General features: G+C 39.2%; 2 protein-coding genes across 2 annotated transcripts; both read left to right on the forward strand.

The window, feature by feature from the left end:
- The first annotated feature begins 313 nt into the window (after positions 1-313).
- On the forward strand, positions 314-11,595 carry aqp9b (aquaporin 9b). The gene is made up of 6 exons (XM_088295962.1): positions 314-532; positions 999-1,125; positions 3,981-4,118; positions 4,486-4,604; positions 5,058-5,275; positions 10,167-11,595. The coding sequence occupies exons 1-6, from the start codon at positions 431-433 to the stop codon at positions 10,327-10,329; spliced, it is 867 nt and encodes a 288-aa protein (XP_088152088.1). The 5' UTR covers positions 314-430; the 3' UTR covers positions 10,330-11,595.
- Positions 11,596-12,805: 1,210 nt separating this feature from the next.
- On the forward strand, positions 12,806-21,909 carry lipca (lipase, hepatic a). Its single transcript, XM_088297111.1, is given in 11 exon segments — positions 12,806-12,979; positions 13,077-13,090; positions 14,213-14,400; positions 15,409-15,588; positions 16,070-16,187; positions 16,258-16,416; positions 16,419-16,475; positions 19,143-19,388; positions 20,277-20,391; positions 20,491-20,709; positions 21,828-21,909. Coding segments are annotated over 11 exon segments (1,485 nt in total). The 5' UTR covers positions 12,806-12,872.
- The last annotated feature ends 326 nt before the right edge of the window (positions 21,910-22,235 follow it).

Consider the following 22,235-nt stretch of genomic DNA (forward strand, 5'->3'; position numbering starts at 1 on the left):
ATCTTTGTTTTTAAACATTTATTGAGGCACGAATGACATTCAACTTTTACATGCAGCACTTTATAATTAACATTATTTGAAGTAAGATTTTTTTTTTATTCCTATATTTAAGTGCAACATTGATGTTCAAAATAGGCATAATGTTACATTGGTTAAAAATTGCATTAAATGCACTCCTTAAGCTACCACTCTAGGTCCTGGTGGTGCTGCTTGGACAGTTAAGTATTTTTATTTATTTTTCTATTTATTTTTGGTGGTGTTACTAGGTGTCAAAAGTGTCCCCACTAGTGGTGACAAAGAGAACTGCATCGCATCGAGTCTCCAGCATGGAGTGGGAGGCGGCAACCTGCAGCGAGCATCGTCGCTTCTCGCCTCTCCTTCTCGTTATGTGTTTATTGTGTGGAAGGAGCACACAACGGCACCAGGAGAAATGGAGAGCGAGTGCCGGAGGAAGTGGAAGGCGCGATTTGCCCTCAGGCGAGACATCTTCAAGGAGTTCCTGGCGGAGTTTCTGGGGATTTTTGTCCTGATAGTGAGTAGCTGTCCCGTCTGTCTGCTTGCACCTGTCATTCAACTTAAACCTCCGCTTTAAGGCTGCTAATTAGTTGTCTCGCAACCTCTCTTGGGACTTTGCTGTCTGTCACATCCACGTCTCGCGCTTTGATGTGGAGACAAAATCTTCAGCATCTCAACGTTTCCAATGTCCTTCCATTTGATATATTTGTCCGCTTTTTCGCCACTTCTTCTCACCTCCACCTGTCAGCACCTAAGTTCAATGACTGTGACCCATTAGTGCAGCCTTTTTATGTGTGGATGACTGCTCTCATTTGTTTTGTCCGAACTAAGTGGGGGGATTCTTTATTTTGCTCCGACAAATTGTGGCTGGCAGTTGGAGGCTGTTGTTAGACGAGGGGCTGATCTTAAGGCTGGCTATAATTGGTGGAGAAAAAAAAGAAAAAACAACAATGAGTGGCTTGTCGTCCTTGTGTGTCTCGCAGCTCTTTGGATGTGGTTCAGTGGCCCAGGCAGTTCTGAGCAAGGGGGCGCTGGGGGAGCCCCTGTCCATCCACCTTGGCTTCACTCTGGGACTTATGATGGCCGCCTATATTGCAGGAGGGGTTTCAGGTAAAAGCACCTGGACACAAAGTTTGCTTACACGTCCCAAATTGTGGTGGAGGCGATAATATGCCACTAAAAACTTAATTTAAAAAGGCGGGTTAATAATTTAATGAATAATAACTGGGGCAGCTACATTTTCCTGTTGTCCAGTGTTGTTTCGTTTTTTTTTTTTTTTTACATCAGAGTGTGTCAAAGTCACTTTCTATTTAGTTTCAGGTATAATTTGGACAAACGTGACGCATCCGCATTTGACAGTCGGCTTTGACGTTTTTTTGTAAACATGCTTTCCCAAGGCTCCCAAACTGACAATCGAGCAGTGTTGCAAAATTGCCACCTGGCGAGATGTTTTACTCTCCCCGACTGTAGTTCTGTCCAGGGCAACCCTGCAAAGAGACTTTTTTTGGAAGCCTGCTGGGAGGTGTTGATTGTTTACGTTCAGTGGTGGGAGGAGCAGAACTTTCGCTGCGTGCTTTGCGAAGAACAGATCTCGTTTGGAGAAATTTGCCATGGCGAGCATAAATTGTTGGAGCAGTGAAGCGTCTCGATGTGGGAAAGTCTGAAAAACCTCTTTCCAAATGGAACTTATGAAACACTAGTGATGGGAAAATGAAGCTTCAAATCTCCTTCATGAACCACTTGTAGTATTTTTGGCCTCCAGTAGATGGCACTCTCGGTTCAACATTGGGCTGAACGCACACTGACTTGACTTGATTTTTTAAACGCTTTATTTAAAGCAACAGTGCCAAGTGTGGGTTTGCAGAATATCATAAATGGACGTCATTAAATTTTAAACTGTAATCAGAGTGAATGTTCATTCATTTCCTTCTCTCAGAAGCAGAAAAGCTTCAATTGAAGCAAAAGCGGAAAACCTTGTTGCAACTTGCGGGATATGTTTGGATTGCAACTTTTAAACGTGAGCCGGGCAGAAAGGCCCAAATCAAAGATGTCATGAAGGTGTACCTAATCGTTTGTCCCTCCCCATAGTTTAAAACGCCAAACAACATATTTGAAATCAAGAATGAGTCATAAAATTATTAAATAAGATCCAATTGTGCATCATCAGTATTCACACAACTTTAGAACTCGCGCAAGAGCCATTCATTTTCTTTAGGCCAACCACTTATTTTCACTTAGGTGAGCTGGATGAACGTAGAGCAGGCGTGGTCAAACTACGGCCCGGGGGCCCACATGCAGCCCGTTAAACGTTTTAATCCGGCCCGCTGAACTTGTAAAAAAAATACAATGAATAAATAAAAAACATTTAAAAAATCAAAGACATACATATTGTTGTCATGCTTTTGTTCACGTTCATTTCAAATTAAATGTATTTTTTTTTCTCCGATGAGGTGAGGTTACCAAAACACTCCATCCAGCTCTGTCAAATTTTAGAACCCATTGTGGCCCGCCGATCAAAAAGTTTGCCCACCTCTGCCTTGGACCGAAAGTGCCGCGAGTTGTCGAAAAATATTTTTTGTAAGACGGTTGTTCTGGAACCACATTTCTTGTGTCGGCCCATAAATTGTGATTCGGATTCTGATCCACCCGACGTAGTGTAAGCGGTCCGCACGTCGTTGGTTTGACTGTGTGGTTGCTCTCTCCGTAGTTCATGAAAGTAGTAGGGGTAAGGCTTGAGAGGACAAGGAGGTTAATATATGGAGAGATTCTGCTGCATGACTGGGCCATTGGGCCCCGCGGTCGACAGCACAGTGGGAAGCTTCTGTGGGACGACATGTCTGAAGATGATCGTAGGTATTGGACTAATGAGCTTTACTGGGGCATGGGTCTCCAGAGAGGAAGGCAGGGGGGTGGAGGTGGGGGGGGTCAGGTGTGACCAGCCTGCCTTTCAAGGCTTCCCTGGCGGGGGAGGCCCCCCGTCAGCGAGGAAAACACAATTGTCTCCTCTTTGTAGTCGCCCATTTTGGACGAGGACGACGGAGCGCAAGTGTGACACATCCTGGTCACTCTAATGACCCGCGCTCTACGTGTGCCTTAAGCCGCTTCGGACAGATTATGTCGCATGCAATTGGGCCCGCCGCTTCTGGCTCCGTTGTTGCGGGCCGGTGTTTGTGAACAGGATGGGGAGAGGAACAATGGCCGCATGCTTGACACCCCCCCCAGCGGTGTCACCACAGAAAGGTCAAAACGGAGATCCCAGAGTGTTAAATAAATGAGCCCACACTGTCAGCGCAGGTCCACAACATTTGGATGGAATGTTGTTCACTCTGTTTTTTTTTTGTTTTTTTTTAGGAAGGTGGGGGGGGGGCGATAATGTCGACGAAGGGTGTAGCTATGCGGAGCTCGACCAACAGGCGGGATGTTTTCGGATGGATGCTTCACTTTATTTGCAGTTTGGCACCTTGAAAACGAAATACAAATAAAGACGATCTCAAACGCAGCAGAAATACATCCAAGCGTCTTTTTCTCGTCTCAGATTTTCACGACTTACTGTTTGTTTTTCTGAAGCAAATTTTTCAAAATTAATTTCTCCTTGAGATTCCGACTAAAGATTCCAATTCTAGGGGTGTCCTGCTCACATTGCACCGCACCCGAGCTGAGTTACTTGATTTTAAATATCGGCTGAGAGCGAGTCTGATCCGATACCTTGGCAATGCTCAACTCAACTCAACTTTATTTATAGAGCACTTTAAAAATTAATTTAATTCATCCATATTGAACAATACAGCTACATTTTTATTTTGAATTTTGCATCTTCATTAAATGTACAATTTAATATATATATATATTATAATATCATATAATATATATATATATTTTTTTATCTCTCAGAAGTAAGGCATTTTTTTTTTTTTTTTTTTTTTCCAGAGCGATGATCGTGCGCTTTGTGGTTGTGTTTGCTTTAGGAGCCCACGTGAACCCGGCGGTCACGCTGGCTATGGCGATGCTGGGTAAGATCTCATGGAAGAAGTTTCCCGTGTATGTGGCCGCGCAGTTTTTGGGGGCCTTTGCAGGGGCCTGCTGTGTCTATTTGTTGAATTATGGTGAGTAAAAATGTCTCATTCGCTCAATCGTCGTTCATAGTTGGAAATAATTCTTCCCAAAAGGATAAATGCAAATGGAGGACATGACTTTTTTTTTAAAGGCATTTAAAGGTACCATGCTATTCTAAGAAAGAAGCAGATTAAAATTCTGTCGTTATTATCAGATAGATGAAATAAAAAAATTAAATTTAAAAATGAAAAAAAATAATTAATTAAAAAAAAGGTCAATTATTTGTGATTTAATGACAACTATTGCGCAATCTTTCTGGTATTGTTTTGTTGACACGAGAGGATCCAATATGAATTATTTCCTCTGAGTGCTATTTGCCGTTTTTGTTTTTTTAACTGCATGTGTTTTTCCTCATAGATGCGTTAATGGAATATAGCAACGGCGAATTCATCGTTACCGGCGAGAACGCCACAGCTGGCATATTCGCGTCTTATCCTGCAAAACATCTCTCGACGCTCAATGGATTCCTTGACCAGGTAATAACGAATTATTATTTTTTATTTTTTTATGATCTATATTTTTTTTGCACCTGTACCGACGTGCTTTTATTTTTTGCCGGGTTAGACAAAAACTTTGACTTATGGTCTTTGAGTGCTTTTGGTTACCATATGGAATTATTGATGATGACGAGCGCAAACAATCTTACGCGACACGAACTGGACTGTATGTGAAAGCTACTAGAGCATGCAAGGATGCTTGAGAGCATACATCCCGCGCACCCGTGGGCACAAATGTTCACGTTGATGTGACTTTGTTTGCTGATGAGTGAAAAATTCCGCACTATGCTGTTCTCGATATGCATGTTTGGTTTGCAACATCAACGGCCGTCTCATTTGCATGTCAACATTCATACGTTTGTCTAAAGCATCTTAGTTTCGCCCGTTGCGATTTGCTGTTCTGTTGGACCGACGACTTGCGTGTCTTGTCAGGTGGCAGGAAGTGCTGCGTTGATCCTGTGCATCTTGGCCATAACGGACACGAGGAACATCGGCGCCCCCAGAGGCATGGAGCCGCTATGCATCGGCCTGATCATCCTGGCCATCGCCGTGTCCATGGGCTTGAACTGCGGCTATCCCATCAACCCTGCGCGAGATCTCAGCCCGCGACTCTTCACCGCCTTGGCGGGATGGGGATGGGATGTCTTCAGGTAATCGGAGGAGATGCGCTTGACGTGGGAGTTGAATTCATTACGTGACCAACATTTGCAATTTTGCCGCTTCTTGTGGTCGAGTATTGACGCAGTCACCGGGTCGCACTTAGCCAGACGCTAACCTGAGCTACCGCAACAACCAAGTCTACACTTCACACTTAAAATCACCAACATAATAGTGTGCAACGTGAGGATACAATTCAATCCAATACAACTTTATTTATAAAGCGCATTTCACAACAGCTGGAGCTGTAACAAAGCGCTTATTCTGTAATCTAAATGAGCAGGAAATTCGAACACAAATTAAAACGCATAAAAAATCGATACCAGAAGAAGAGCAGAACTGCGCCACTCTCATGTTGCATCGATAGCCAAAGAATAAAAACGTGTCTTCAGGCAGGTTTTAAAAGTGGACTTAGAGGGGGCGGGGCTTGCCTAACATTTAATGGGAGCTCAGTCGATAGGGAAGGACCGGCAACAGAAAAGGCACGATCCCCCCCTGAGGCTGCGCTTAGTCCTCGTTACCTCCAGCTGCATTTGTACCGCAGACTAGTGACGGGTAAATGACGCTTCGAACCTGCTTCATGAACCACTTGTAGTATTTTTGGACTCCAGTAGATGGCACTCTCGGTTCAACATTGGCCTGAAAGCACACTGACTTGACATTTTTTAAAGCAACAGTGCCACCTACAGGACGCAAAAAATACAACAACTGCTTCATGAAGCAAATTTGAAGCTTCATTTTCCCATCGCTACCGCAAACCTGAGGCAGCGGGCAGGTGCGTTGACGTGGAGGAGCTCGGCGAGGTACGCTAGAGCGAGGCCATTTAAAGCTTTGGAGACGAACAGAAGTATCTTAAAGCGAACTCTAAAGTGCACTGGGAGCCAGTGAAGAGAGATAAAGATTGGGGTGATGTGATTCATCTTCTGAGATCCAGTTAAAAGGCGAGCGGCAGCTTTTTGGACCAGTTGGAGGCGCTTGAGCGAGGGCTGGCTGACTCCAAAGTAAAGTGCATTGCAGTAATCTAGCCGAGATGGAACAAAGGCATGGATTACGCTTTCCAAGTTTCTGAGAGAACCCAAGTAGACAACCGAATCTTCTTGTTTAATAAGTTAAAATATATATTTTTTTAATGGGTAGAAAAATCCATTTGTAAAATGTTTAATGACTGCAGGCCTGCTGAAGAGATCCTCGCAATATCCATTCCAGATTTTCCTGTTCTTGGGGGAACCGCCACAACTACCCATGTCACAATTTTATTGGTTGATTGTTTTAACGCAACCACAAGCAAACATTTCATGTTTTCCACCGCACTCATGGTTCACATAAAAGAAAAGAGAATATTGTATTTGCAATTGTTATGCGTTTATTGTGTTGGCTTTGGAAATGTTGGTCATAAAAAGCCGACGCTGTGAGCACGCGTTCGGTGCAGTGTTGCGGCCCCGGCTCACTGCTTGCTCACACTCCCGCAATATATTCTTGCACATCTCTTCCTTTCACTCTCTTTGTTATTAATATTTCAAAAAGCACTCGTGTATTTTTGCATTTTGAAACGTTACCGTGGCATTCAGGAGAACACAGCGCATATGGCTGCCAGCGCGATGAAATATTCAAGGATTTTAATCATACCAAAGTGTCTTCACCCGGCAGTCACATCAGACTTCACATAATAGCTTTGCTACTTTTTGCTACTTTGACTTCACTTGATCGCATTTGAAGTCAGAGTGCACATTGTTTTCACAAATGTATCCCCGTTTCTCATGGAGATGACGGAGTTCTTACAATAATACATATTGTGCTGCAACTACTGCAAAATGTGAATCACACTAAGTTAATAAAAAAACAAAAAAAGAAAGAATAAGATAATATAGGTTCTTAATAAGAAACAGAACTTTTTCACATTAAGTACTTAGGCAGTGCAAAGATGTCAAAAAAAAAATGCAATCACAAAATTTAAAAAAAATTATTATTAATTATTAATTTATTTAAAAGTATAGTGTGAAAAAACTAAAAGCTTACTTAAAAAGATTTTTGACACATGATTTTAAAAACATTTCGAAAGAACCCAATCATAGTTATAGGAAGATATATATATTTTTAATGTAGATTTAAAAAAGATGAACACTTTCTTGGTATGTTTAGAATATTTATTTATTTAAGTCATTCAATCTGATAATAAAGCATACCAGCAAATTAGGTGGACCGTATTATACACAAAAAAAAAAAATTAAAACTGCTCTTAGTGGGCGTATTATGCACAGGTGTGTGTTATTCACATGATTTTACAGAACTAGAAAACAAAGCAAAATTTTAGGTTATTTGAAAAATCTTCTTTTTTTTTTTAATATAAATAACATGACCAAGCCCATGAACCCTAATTTAAATTTCCGTCTTTATTAGGTCCTGCCCATCTGTTTTTATAGGAGATACTATATTTATGTACTTCAAACTCAACAATATTTAAACACAATGCTAAAATTTCTTGTGACTTCTTTTCCGCTCTCTCAAATGAGCGAGCGGATCATATCGATCAGCTCGAGAAGTCTCCTGAGCCACGCAGTTAATCTTGAATTGCCGCTCAGACAAAGTCCCTGGAAAGTTGGACCGCATTCATCTGGACTCATTTAATGGATGACATGTTGGTGTGTCAGTGACTCGTTTGCGGCAGACTTTCTAAAACCCTCTTGGCGACTTTCCATCCACGAAGGCGCTTTGAAGCGCCAGCAATAACGTCGCGTAAACAATCTCCAGGTCATGTTGCGTCTTCATCCAAATGACGACGGCATTGTTTTGCGGTGACAAATGAGAAATATTGACATCAATAATATGGTGCGTTCGGGAAATATTCACAGTGACTGAAATTTCCCACATTTTAGGTTGTAGCCTTATTTATTTATTTTTTTTTTTTTTACTTCACAATTCAGCACCCAATGTGAAAATTATGTTTTTCAGATTTTTGCCAATTTATTAAAAGAATCAAAAACAAGAAAAAATGACATCTACATATGTACTCATTCAAGACAAAGAGGCGAAATGGAGAGCCTGTGATTGGCTGGCGCTGGTGATGGCTAAATGAAGCTTCAAATCTGCTTCATGAACCAGTTGTAGTCTTTTTGGACTCCAGTAGATGGCACTCGCTGTTCAACATTTTGCTGAAAGCACACTTTGGCGATTTTAAACCCTTTGTTTAAACCAACAGTGCCATCTAGAGGACTTAAAAATACAGCAGCTGGTTCATGAAGCAAATTTGAAGCTTGATTTTCCCATCACTAGCTGGCAACCAATCCAGGGTGTACATGGCTTCCACTCACCCACAACCCTAAAAAGGAAAAAGCACTTTAGAAAATGAACGGATGGATGTCCATCTTAATCACCATATGGCTTAAAGACTTGAAAAAAAATGCTCATATTGATGCATGCACGTACACGTTAAGCTCTTGCCTCTACTTTCTGTTGAACATCTGCACATTTAATCTTGTATCAAATTCATCCGTCCATTTTCTTCCATTTATCTGGGGGTGGGATTGCGGGTTTATTTATTTATTTATTTATTATTCATTTATTTTTTTTTACTAAATACGTTTTATACTTCCTCTTACGCAAGTACCATATTTTCCGGACTATGAGCCACTACTTTTTTCCTCAATTTTGAACCATGCGGCTAATACAACGGTGCATCTTTTCTGTGTTTTTTTCTTTCACCAGTAGGGGGCGCTCTATAGTTCAGAAAATACGCTAAATAAATCTCGATTTTTTTTTTTTTTTCTCTTGGGTCTGTTCTGTTTTAATTCGTAAAGTAGTTGCCGTTTTAAGAATCTGTTTATGTACCTTTTATGTGCATTCACAGTACAAAATCATTCTGTACATGCAGAAAACTGCGGCATCTAGCCTGGTGCGACTTGTATAGCATTTTTTTTTATTATTATTTTATTTTATTTTATTTTATTTTTTTCAATCTGTATCACTTTTTACTTTTACCTGAGTCATAATATTCTAAACTAATTCTTCTCCTACTTGAGTACACTTCCTGGCGACTGTGCCCATTTCTATTTTTGTAATGCATTTTTGAAAATTGTAAAGTGACTCTTTGGACCCCCCCCCCCCCCCCTCCCATATATAATTTAATTTAGATTTAAAATATGCATCCCACATTAGTGTAAATTGTGTGCTCACTGCGACCAAGTGAGCCAGTGTCCTGGACGGATCACCTTCAATGAGGCGGCACATAAGTGGATAATCCAGTGGCACGCTGCCTGCCGACAGCGTTGGACTTCCTGGGAGCCTCCAGGAGCTACAAAACACCCCCCCCCCTCACACACACACACACACCCAATCACATGTTCATTTTTTTCTTTTTGTTTATTTTATTTAAATCAACCTGTCTGCGTTCACCTGCTGTGCTACAATATTAGACACTAATCACTCACTTAAATAGTCCGCCGGAGTGACGATGACGACACATGCAGCAGACACAGAGCTGCTTATTAGAAGACTTGACTTTAATCAGGGATAAGGACGGCCCGCTTACCTGCGCCAGTCCATGTTGACATCAATATTCTTGCTCACGGCCTGACTGGAAGTACGCAGGGTTTCTTTTTTGAGCACATGATTCATGCTTTTGTATCTAATATAATATACGCTGTGTTATTTATTACAAATTGAATTAATAAGCAAACGTGTGGACAGCATAAAAAAAAAAACAAATCAGCAGAAATCTTCCCAAAAATATTTAATTAAATAATTTTTAAAAAATGGGTGATATTTATGCTCACTTTTTTTTTTACTGTAAATTCACTTTGTCATTGAGAGCCTAAATGAGGGATGAGCACCAATTACGGAAATACGCTCTGTGAGGTGACGATCGACGTGGATGTGTTTTTCTGGCAGGGCTGGAGGATGTTGGTGGTGGATCCCCGTGTTCGGCCCCTTGGTTGGCGGCGCAGTGGGAGCCGCAATTTACTTCCTCTTTATTGAGCTGCATCACACCGAGCCCAAACCGCAGGAAGAAAACAACTGCCAGCAAAAGTATGAAATCATAACTTTGTCTTAGAACCAAATATGGTCATTAGAAAGCAGTCGAATAAATGTATGATTTTTCAAAGGGAATTCGAATGACGATAACAGTATTATTTTATCATATAATTGACGATACTGTACTGTTATGTTGTTATGATTCATTTTGTATTTAAAAATTGAAAAAGTTTTGGTTGAATTGTTCAATACCAAGTACAGAATTTCAAGGCGTTTACTAAAATGGAAATTGTTGATTAAAAAAAGAACCCTTTTTTTTCCCCATCTTTCAATTGTCATCACAACTTAATAAATCTCGGTAAGATTTTTTACAAAACTGAACATACATCAGGTTATTATTAAAACAATTTCGTCGGAACATTGTACCTGCACGTGATTCATGTCTGTATATACAAAGGATGCATTTTATCTCCGTATTTTTGGAGTATTCACATAATGTAAGATCCATTTTTATTTAAACAGCATAATCCTTAAATACACTTCGCTTACTGGAGCAACTACATATTTTAGCACCGAAATATATAGATTCGGTCACATAAGGTATGGTGGAACCTCCACACAATACGTCCACATGTTGAGTCCCAAGTGGTGCGAATTTTAATATCATGTTGTTGAATCATCAAAAGTGTACTGGAAATGTTTAATAAATAAATTGAAAATGAAAATAAATCTTGTGTTATTGCACAAATTTAAAAAAAAAACACACATTTTAATTTTTTAGGATTGCAATTCAAAATCTCTGCGGCCTCACAATTGTATAAAACTACACAGAGAAACTAATCTCTGTGAAATCAAATAAAATAAAAGTACCAACACTGTTTGGCATTTTAGAGGAACTTTCGGAATTGTGATATTTCATTAATTGTTCCGATGATGTTGTACTGAGCAGCCAGAGAATTTTTGCTGTGTATGTTATGGAGGTTCCACTGTATACGAATGCATGATAGCAATTATGTGTTCAGTCGTATTGAATTTATTTTTTGCATGTGTTCAAAGCTCTGTCTGTCTGTAGTTGATGTTTTTTATTTATTATTTCATTTGTATATATGTTTGTTTTTTTTGTTTTTTTTTAGAGTCCCGCCTTAAACGATTCTATGCTTGTACCCTCTTTTGTATCTGAGCACACGTCAAATTCCGGTCCTCGAGGGCCACTATCCTGCATGTTTGAGATGTTTCCCGCCTCCAACACACCTGATTAAAACGATCAGATCATCAGCAAGCTCTGCTCTGCAGGAGCCGGATAACAAATCCGGATCATTTGAATCAAGTGTATTGGCGGAGGGAAATATCCCAGAAATATACTGATGCACTTGGTTTGTATACTGTACAATGAATGCTGTTATATAAATCTTACATAAGATCATGAGGAATTGGATGAGCGCACGGTTCAGTCGTCCCAAGACTGCATCTCAGCTCATCTAATAGTAACAAGCTGACACGAGAACAGCGATTACAGCACGCACGAGCTGACTTTTATTCTTCTTTCTTGATATCTTTTTATAGGGAAACATTTTTCCTGCGGTGGTGATTTAATCAAAATTATTTCAAGTCTGGCGATCAATCGTGGCACACACTCAAATAATGTTGACGTTTGAACAATTCTGTCGACTTGACGTCACATGTTTGACTTCATGGAACTCCCGACTGAAAAGAGTGCATTATCTCAAGCATCAACATTGGAAGTGACCGTTTTTGTGTTTACGTTTGGATCCATGTCCACTTGATTTTGGGGACAGCTTCGACGCAAAGATATGGAAGCGTACCGAACTCCGAAAAGGACAACAAATAATGAGTGTCATTGTGACCTATATACAGTTGAAATTCAAATATCGTGGAAAATTTCATTTATTTGAGTAGTTCAAGACAACTCATATATATTATATGGATTAAACGCAGATCCATTCCATTATTTAATTTGTACTCGGAAAAAAAATCGGTTTATTACTTAAGAAATGGAAAATTAGTCTTCTGAAAAAGTCATATCTTGAATAAATAATAAAAAATAAATCATAGACTATACACTCTCAAAAATATTTATTCAAGACTAATTTTGACATTTTTTCAATTTTTTATTTTTTTTCATTTAAGAGAATTAATTCGCAAATTCCTTGACATTGCAGCAGAATAGTCACACATATGAAATTCAAAAACACAACCTTTTATAATTAAGGCCTGTCCTGCACTTAATAACCTGGAATAAACAATCTGAATAAAGGATATTTCCACACTGACTTCTTTGAAATATTGAATTATTTCTATTTGAGCTCTAAGTACGAAGTTGGTATGCTGGCTGGCGCATGATTCCTGTCGCATTGCTTCAGGCGGCCTCCCGACTCCGTTGGTCGCTCGGGGAATTTCGCAACCTGTTCGATCCTCATGTCCTGACCCCAGCCAATCAGCACAGGCCCAGTGCCCCTTATCCATACGCCGCCAGCCGCGGGCCTCACTTTTCTGTACTCTACTGTACTTGACTTTAGTCCACATGACGTCGACTTGGCCCATCTGACACAAACAACGGGAGAAAGGATCTCATTCCCCGACTTGACTGTGACACCCGAAGGAATGATGAGAGAATGCAACGTCGTGTTTGTGTTCAAAGTTTTGTGTCGTCTGCTGCTAACAATTCAGGTGGTGGAAGGAAGGAAGGAAGGCGCGAGGACATCCAGCAAGTGAGTAACGAGGTCTGAAAACACACACAAATTGTCCAGAAGTTATCATTTTTTATTTATTTTAAATTGTAAGGGTTTGATTTTTTTTTCTTGTGAGAATGAATCTGAATGGTGGGTTTGAATTCATTCATTCTGTAAAAAATAAAATAAATTAATTTTTTTTAAAATATATATATATATATATATATATATATATATATATATTTATTTATTTAATTTTTTTTCTGTATACATGTAGGACCATTTTAGCAGACTAGTAGGACAATAAATATTACAAGTAAGGCAAAATTACGAGTGGTCATTTTTATACTGCTAGTGGGGTCTCGGAGGCTACTAGTGCAAAATAAATACCAAATAGTTGGGCCTAGTAATGTTAGTAGTGCACTATTTAGACCGAAAGTGGCACAAGTTGTAGAAAAATATTTTTTGTAAGACTGTTGTTCTACTTCTACAAATGCATTGAATTGTTTCACTAGTGAAGACTAACACAGCTTTATGGAAAGCCAAGCTCATGCACTAGTGTGTACATGCTCATGCTGCTTTCCATCCATTTGAGCATTTATTTGATATCCATCTTAAATTCATATACTAGTACTCTCATGGTCCTCACAAGTAGAGCAACTTTGGCAAACCAGTAGGAAAACTACATGTGTGCTACTAGTAGTGACATTTTTCAATTTAAATGTGGATATCAACTAGCACACAGTTTTGCCTCACGACAAGCGACACCACTTGTCGTAACAGTGTGCAAGAATGTCTTAGAATGGTGTGGGGAACAAAAAAACATGACGAGAAAAACACTGCCAAAGTGGGCCGAATTGTCTAGTATAGTTATTCAAGTGTGGCACTTTGTCTCCCTCTAGTGGAAAGTGAGGCATCACTGAATTAAATTGTCAGATTTCATATATAATTGCGATTGATTATTATTATTTTTTAATCCAAAATCATACTTTTGTTGAGTACATTTCAGCATTTAAGTTTAGTACAAGATAGCATTCGTGAGGACAAAATGTGCACTAGTAGCTGGACCTCAAGCTTGTTATCAGAATCCGTTGAATAAAAGCGCAAAAAAAGCTTTCAATTTACAATCACACTCTCACATATTCCCATCAATACGGTCACGAGCGTACTCTTTCGATATTCCTTGTAACTATTCACCTGAGAGCAATCACGAGTGTGTGTCAGCCGTGTTGTGTTCCACACAGATAAGCTTGTGTGTGTTTTCTCCCCGAGATGTGGCCCTCCCGGGAGACAAGAGGGGCCCCGTGGAGGCAAAAGAGCCCCACGTCAGCAGTTCGGTTTTCCGGCTGTTTGTGGCGGGGGAGGACACCTGCACGCTGGAGCCGGCGCAGCTGCACGGCCTCTCGTCCTGCGGCTTCAACGCCACTAATCCCCTCTTCATCATCACTCACGGGTGGTCGGTAAGGTCACGCCGCCGGCCGGCTCACTGTGAAGCGTGACGGGGAACGACTCGCTGCGCCTACACCTGTGCGGGTTAATGAGGGTCTATCAAAAAAGATCACAATGCTTACATTGGAGTGGATTATTCATTTAACAGCTTGATTTATGATGCTGCTTGTAGTTCATACTGAGAAGCTTGTTCTCATTTAATAAATACCGTTTTTTTCCGGATGATAAGCCGCCACTTTTTGACTAGATTTCGAACCATGCGCTCTATAGTTCAGAAAATACGCTAAATAAATCTCGATTTTTTTTTCTCTTGGGTCTGTTCTGTTTTAATTAGCAAAGTTGTTGCAGTGTTAAAAGCCAATACTACTACAATGATTCCGCACAATGCCAGTTTTTCTTTTTTTTTTTTTTTTTTTGAGGGGTGGTGGGAGTGCCCCTCTTTTGTAGAAAAGCATGATTCTCAAAATTTTGTTTTTTTTTGTTTGTTTGTTTGTTTTTTTGTTGTTTTTTTAATCCAAAAGACAGATAGGTTTTGTTGTATTTGTTGTATTCCAGCAAAATGTAATAAATAAATTATTAAAAAATTAAATTATTTAAATATTGTGCAGCATGAAATGGGACAAAATATCAGAAACAGCTCTCACAAGCACAGATGCAAGAGCACTGTGTGCTAAAAAAAAATATTTATATATTTTTGGGAACACTTTAATTTGGATGTGGGTCCATTAGACTGTTATAATGCTATCATGATCAGGACATCATAATTTTCAAATTAAATAAAAAACATCAACTTTGCAAGAAAAGTAACATAATTTACCAAATGACACTTAATCTATCATAAGGATTCATTTATATTCATGACATGTGTCATGTCATGATTATTACCGTCTTATAACAGTGTAATAAACCCACATTCAAATAAAGTGTTACCATTTTTTTTTTTTAGTACATATGACGTCAGTCTGTAGAGCACTGAATCTGTTGACGCATGAAGAGTTTGTCTGGCGATGTTTGGTCAGATGGACGGCATGATGGAGAGCTGGATGAACAAGTTGGCCTCCGTCCTCAAGACTCATCTGAGAGACGTCAACGTCGTGATAACCGATTGGCTGGCCCTGGCTCAGCAGCACTACCCGAGAGCGGCACACAGCACGCGCGCTGTTGAGAAAGACATAGCGCATCTGTTGTCCTCACTCAAGGTACTGCGATTTCGCACGGCTGCATGACATTTTTGCACACTAGTTGCACCATATGAACAGCACTGCGCTTGAATTTAGGAAATTAAATAATGATAATTAAAAAATTAAATAATCATTTGATTAAAATGCTTTGTATAGAACTTATATAAAAGATTGTACCAAAATAACATTGAACTGCCATGGTGCTAAAAAGTGAACGAGTTCATGGGACCTTAAAGGGGAAGTCAAGTCAATTTTTTTTTTTTTTTACAATTTTACCCGTTTTTATCCATCTCGGGATTGATCATATGGCTGTCGACTGAAAATGACATCCCAGTAATTCAAAGCTCAGTTTGGAAACATCACATGACCAAACCAGGTTGAGAGTTTTGGTAGCATAGAACATATCGTAAAGAAAATATGCACCTTTGACACAAATATTTTCATATGAGTACTACTCATAGCAAGAAGTAATAGATTACAATTACTCCGACTCTCACAGGAACACTATGAATATTCATTCCGGAAGGTTCATTTGATTGGTTATAGCCTCAGCGCTCACATCTCCGGATTTGCCGGAAGCTATCTTAAAGGGCGAGAACAAATTGGAAGAATTACTGGTGAGTTTGAAAATATGAAGATGTGTTCATGCGGAACAGCAATTCTTGGAGACCTTTGACATTTGCGCAGGTCTGGATCCTGCCGGACCGTTGTTTGAAGGCATGTCACCATCGGACAGGCTGTCGCCCGACGATGCCGAGTTCGTGGACGCCATACACACGTTCACCCATGAGCGTCTGGGCCTCAGTGTGGGCATAGAGCAAGCTGTAGCTCATTACGACTTTTATCCCAGCCTGGATGCCACCTGCACAACATCTACGAGCATGTCTCCCAGTACGGCCTTCTCGGTAAGAATGTCGAGCATGTCAAGAGATTCGGTACACTTGCATTATGAGAGTGCACACGCGCGCTGTAAAAAATGGGATGTGATATTTACTTGAAAAATTCTAGTAAAATTTTTTTCTCTCAGATATTTTTAAGTAAATTTTACAAAAGGGTTTTTGAGTACATTTTACAAGTTCATTACATTGAAAAAGTCACACCAAGGTGGAACCCACTTTGTTTTTGTACACACATTTCAGACATAAAGGAGCTCAATGACGTTGAGGATCGAACAAATAACCTCAATTGGTGTCAGGTGCAAACCTCGGAATCCTACCAGACGGTTTTTGTCCTCTTTTTGGAGATACCAGCAAAATAATCAGCTCTAGTTCCCGAGCCATAGCTTAGGTGTAGAGCAGCCGTCTCTAAATCTGAAGGTTGTCGGTAGTGATGGGTAAATGAAGCTTCAAATCTGCTTCATGAACCACTTGTAGTATTTTTGGACTCCAGTAGATGGCACTCTCTGTTCGACATTGGGCTGAAAGCACACTGACTTGACATTTTTTAAACTCTTTATTTAAAGCAACAGTGCCATCTACAGGACTCCAAAATACAACAACTGCTTCATCAAGCAAATTTGAAGCTTCATTTTCCCATCACTAGTTGTCAATTCCATCCTCAATCGCATTGAGTAAACTTGAGTATGAAATGAGTTATGTCGAAAAAGTAAAAGCTAACTTCCCTTGAGTGGCTTTTCTTTTTAATTTATAATATTTACAGTTTATTTTTCTTCCCCATTCAAAAAGAAATATCAATGATAAAAATTGAGTTAAAAGGTTATGTGAAATCGAAGTGATCTATCTTGGTCTTATCGTTTTTAGAGTACACAAAAAAAATCTGTCATTTGAACAGGGGTGTGTAAACTTTTTATAGCCACTATAGAGTGTATAATAAAGAAATTTGTTTTGTAGTGGTTGTTGAAGGCTTCTGACGAGATCAATAGAATGTATGCCCCCCCCCCCTCCCAAAAGAAATGTCTTCATGTGCTGGTGCATATGTGTAAAGCCAAACATGTCAGTCAGAGAGGAAGAGCTGCGTCGCATCCTCCTCCGCTGCTCTGTCATAACATTGTTTTTTCTTAATTGGTGCCGCCACCTCAAAACAGAGATTTGAGGAGCCTGGATGAGCTGAGCCCGTTCATCTTTGCTGGTGTTGACAGTTTCTCCTTGTGTGCATTGGAGCACATGAATTTAATTCCCTCCAGCTGAGCGCGAGTGGCTCGACAATTTGTGGTGTTTTGGTGCGTCTCGATGCAAAAAAAAAAAGAAACACGGCAGCGTTACATTAAAGCATCTGTCAAGTTCGGGAGTTAATTAGCAACATGTGCCTTTCCTTCCTGTGCTCGGTCCGACCGTCTGAGGCGAGTTGCCTCCAGGCTACGCAGTCACATGATGACTTGAAAGCGGATGTGATAACGTCAACATGTGACAGGTGTCAGCCTTAGACAAGAATTATGTCCATTTATGTACATCTTGATGCTGTTATGAAAGCCATCGAGAGCCAATCAGTGCCGAAGACAGCTGTGATCGCGACTTTCAGCGCTGGTGCCTTGAGATACAAATTTGTTCCGTGATCAAACTCGCCAGTGAAAACATATTAAATCATTTCAAATAATCTTTCCCATTTGAAATGAATGACAATGTCATTAATTCATTGAAGCCTGCCTCCACACACGTAAAAAAATAAAAAAAATTTTAATAAGAAAAAAAGCAGTTTGCAATGTCGTGCTTCATAAAAAGAGTAATTATATAATTAAATGGAATGTCAAGGATTGAACAGTTTTTGTCGCTTTTCTTCCTTCTATTCAGTGACATTCAGTCAATTGACTCAGCTAATATTAGACATTTTTGCCGAGGATAAATATATATGCCTTATTATATATGTCGATCTGCATGGGTTGCTGCACCATTTGTGTTCAAATAGACGTTGCTTTCATGATGGAGAATAATTAGCATTTACATTCAGCATTAGGAGAAATGTCACAGCTCAACTCAGCTCAATTTGATTTGTCGAGAATTTTAAGAACTACTACAGCTGAAACAAAGTTCTGTACATAAATAGAAAAACACGAATCAAACGATTTAACATACTTATGTAGAAGTGTAGATGGGGAAACAAGGTCGTCTGTCTTTTTAAACAAACAAAATAAATAAAAATATCATTAATAACCACTGATTGTTTTTGAATGCGTTTACTTCCAATGTTTAATCACATTTAATATCAGAAAATCTCTATTGATGACTTAAGCACATACAATTTGAGATACTTCCAGTTTTACTCGAGTAACCTATTTTCACATGTAAATACACGTAGACATATAATGTAACAATACTCACAGCCAGGCATGGATTCTTTATCCTTAGCGAAGAACTTGGAGTAACCATTTTTATGTATAATAATCTCAGTATTATACTGCCCCCAAGTGGCCAATGCGCGAATAAGAGAAACTAGTCATGTGTTTAAAAAAAAATCAATAAAAGCTTGATTCTTTACATTCTATTCAATTATGTTACTTGAGTGTGATATTTCTAAAAAATAAAAAATATATAGTTACAATTTAAACAACTTTTAGCTCAGTTCTCTAAATGTCATGAATAAATAAAGCCCTGTCCCATTTTCAATCTATGCTGCAGGCTTTGGACAGAAGGTGAAATGCGCCCACGAGCGTTCCGTGCATCTGTTCATTGACTCAGTGCTCAACGAGCACCGTCCAATCAAGGCGTACGGGTGCAGTAACAACCGGGCCTTTAACAAAGGCGTCTGTTTGGACTGTCGAAGGAACCGCTGCAACATGCTGGGCTACAACATCAAGAAGGTCCGCACGGGCCAACACAACAAGAGGCTCTACGTGAAAACACAATCCAGGATGCCCTTTAAGCGTATGTCCACCGACACACATCCATTTTTTTTAATCCTTCAAATTCCGGGTAATTTGCACAATGCCTAAAATTTTATATTTTTTTTATATGCAGTGGTGACTTGAATCTAATTTGTTCTACGACCGCACTTGTAACCGCCGTTGTAAATGCATTGAAAAAAATCTGCAAATATTTTTAATTCCAAATTTATAGAAAAAAAAACTGTAATCCACCTCCAATCAGTGTTTTCCCTGAAAGAAAATAAACCTTTTTTTAAAATATTGAAAAATGAAACTTGTGAATAGATTAATTTGTGGATCCCAAATTGTGAGGAGATACAGGGGTCTGCTGGAGTCCGTTGACAGCTCGTCTGAAAAAAAAAAAAGAACAAAAATGTTTGCAACATTTTTTTACAAAGAAAAAGAGCACAGTTACCGCAGTATATGAATTTCGAAAAACATACAGTAAGAACATATTTAAACAGCCTGTGTGTCATGAAAAGTCAATGTGCTCTTTCTGGTGTGTGAATCATGGCCACCAGGGGGCAGTAGAAAACACACACTTTCACAACAGTTCAATAAGTTACAGTAAATATTAGTCATTGTTTGCTCACTGCTCATTTGAAGTCACCAAAAATTGAATCATAATGTCATCTGGTAGAAAACCTAAACAACAAAAACTTTCAAGTGTTCAGTCAGGAATTAAACCATTTTACTTCAGTCATTGTTTTGGTTATTATTTGGCCCGGGCCATAATAGAGCCAAAAGGCGCAATTTGAGCTTAAAAAAAAAATCTGGAAAGTTTCATTAAAGAAGCTAAAGTGGTTAAAGTAAAAAAAAAAAAAAAACATCTATATAAATACATATATAATAAAGACTGTGATCAGTATTTCATCTTCCTCCTGTGCAGTTTATCACTACCAGTTGAAGATCCAGTTTGAGCAATCCATGCAGAGCACCAAGCCCTCTCTCAGCATCTCCCTCACCGGCACAGAAGAGGAGAGCGGAGAACTTCCCATTGCCTTGTGAGCACCACCCTCCATCCCGTGATCTGCACGATGTTGCTTATTCAAATGATGTTTTATGTTGTCGTGTAACATTGTTTCATTTCTCAATTTGGCAAGCACGGAGCAGGTTTGGGGTAATAAGACATACACCTTCCTGATCACCATGGACAAACATTTGGGGGATCTAATGTTCCTCAAGCTCCACTGGGAGGGCTCGGCTCTGTGGGAAAATGTGTGGAACCGAGTGCAGACCATCATGCCTTGGGGCGGACATGACACCAAACCACTGCTAACTGTCGGCAAAATTAGTGTCAAAGATGGCCACACACAAGAACGGTATGACACACCCCTTTTTTCCCCCTCCTAGGGATCACATTTTTTTGTCCGAGTTTGATGTCAACTAATGTTGAGAAACAATTATTAATTAATTGATTAATTAATCAATTATTATTTTAATAAACCAAACACGTGAAATACTCAATAAAATAAAAATCATAACTATACATATATATATATATAGAAAATTATATATATAAAATCCCCCCATTCCAGTCAGCTGAAAATTACTTAACGTGTCCGATTTCTGATCACGTGATTGAGATCGGGACTTCCGTAGTTTTTTTTTCATTTATTTTTTTTTAAAACACTGATCGGTCGATGTGTTCAGTCATTAAGAATTGTTGCTAATTATAAGAAATGTTACAATTTTTAATGACTGAAAATAGCACTCTGTAATATTGTACATTATAAAAGCATAGAGTAATCTCATAATTAAATATAATGTAAAGAATTTGATTCTATTAAATGGATCTGGAAATACATACACTCCTCATTCCACAGAAAGCCTCTTTAATATTAGTCATCTTTTGCTGCGTATAAAACATATAACACTATTGGGTCTGAAACACAGTCACGCAGATGCTACATGCTACCAGTTAGCCCTTCTATAGCGTTTTCCAATATGTGGTAGCATAAAGCTAGCAAGTCTATGTGTCTGTTGTAGCTGTACAACGTCTAATTTTATTTGTTTTAGATTTAGTTCAAGAGTAAGTTTAGTTTGAAGACTAAGTTTAATTTGAGAGTTTGGGGGGTACTGGCAATAATAAGATTGACATTTATTTTTCAAAGATATGTTCACTAACTGCTGCTTGTTGAAGTGATTTGAGTTGCTGCCACTAAAATCTAAAAACTAACATTTGGAAACACCCTATAATTCAGTGTTCTGTTGTTGTTTTTTTAATTATAGAAAAAATAAAATAAAATAATAAATTGTTCATACAAGCACGACCAGCCCTTGGTAATGGGTCTGGAAAAAAAAAAGTGCGGCTCAGTTTACAATTTATTGCCCTGTGTAATTCACGACTGTGGGATTTCAACGCCCCCTAGTGGATGATTATTTCCTCTTCTATCAATTTGTTTTTAATCATTTACAGAATGACATGCCTGACATGATATGTGGAAATGTCACAAGTTAAAGAGTTTGTGCGCTGTCAGCAAGAGCCAGGAAAGCAGCAAAAGACGAGGAATCGCAGCTAAAGAGACAACGAGGCACACCCGCTTCATAGACTGCTCTTCTCTTTGGGCTCAGCTTCCGGATGAGGGTGTGCAGTGCAAAGATCGGGAAGGTCTCATTTGATACGTGGCATGTGTTGTTCAGCACTTTTAATGTGAAGAAATAGTTGACTGCATCACAACTTATAACATCCTGAGCAGTTGCGAGTTGTCAGGTCATGTTTTAACATTTCCGGCATTTGAGAGAGAAATGTCTTCTCTTCACTTCAGTCATTTTATACTTTTTTTGATAACACGTCTCTGTGGTGTGTCAAATTGAAAAGACTTATTTACTTTAAATATATCACTAG

This window comes from Idiotropiscis lumnitzeri, chromosome 5, assembly GCF_059441095.1.
Source record: "Idiotropiscis lumnitzeri isolate Australia: NSW breed Sydney's pygmy pipehorse chromosome 5, RoL_Ilum_1.0, whole genome shotgun sequence".
Classification (NCBI taxonomy): Eukaryota; Metazoa; Chordata; class Actinopteri; order Syngnathiformes; family Syngnathidae; genus Idiotropiscis; species Idiotropiscis lumnitzeri.

Bases quoted from the DNA above. Each gene is read 5' to 3' on its own strand.
- aqp9b (XM_088295962.1), top strand. From the start codon at position 431: ATGGAGAGCGAGTGCCGGAGGAAGTGGAAGGCGCGATTTGCCCTCAGG. The intron at 533-998 runs GTGAGTAGCTGT...TGTGTCTCGCAG, and splicing joins TGGGGATTTTTGTCCTGATA to CTCTTTGGATGTGGTTCAGT. The intron at 5,276-10,166 runs GTAATCGGAGGA...TTTTTCTGGCAG, and splicing joins TGGGGATGGGATGTCTTCAG to GGCTGGAGGATGTTGGTGGT.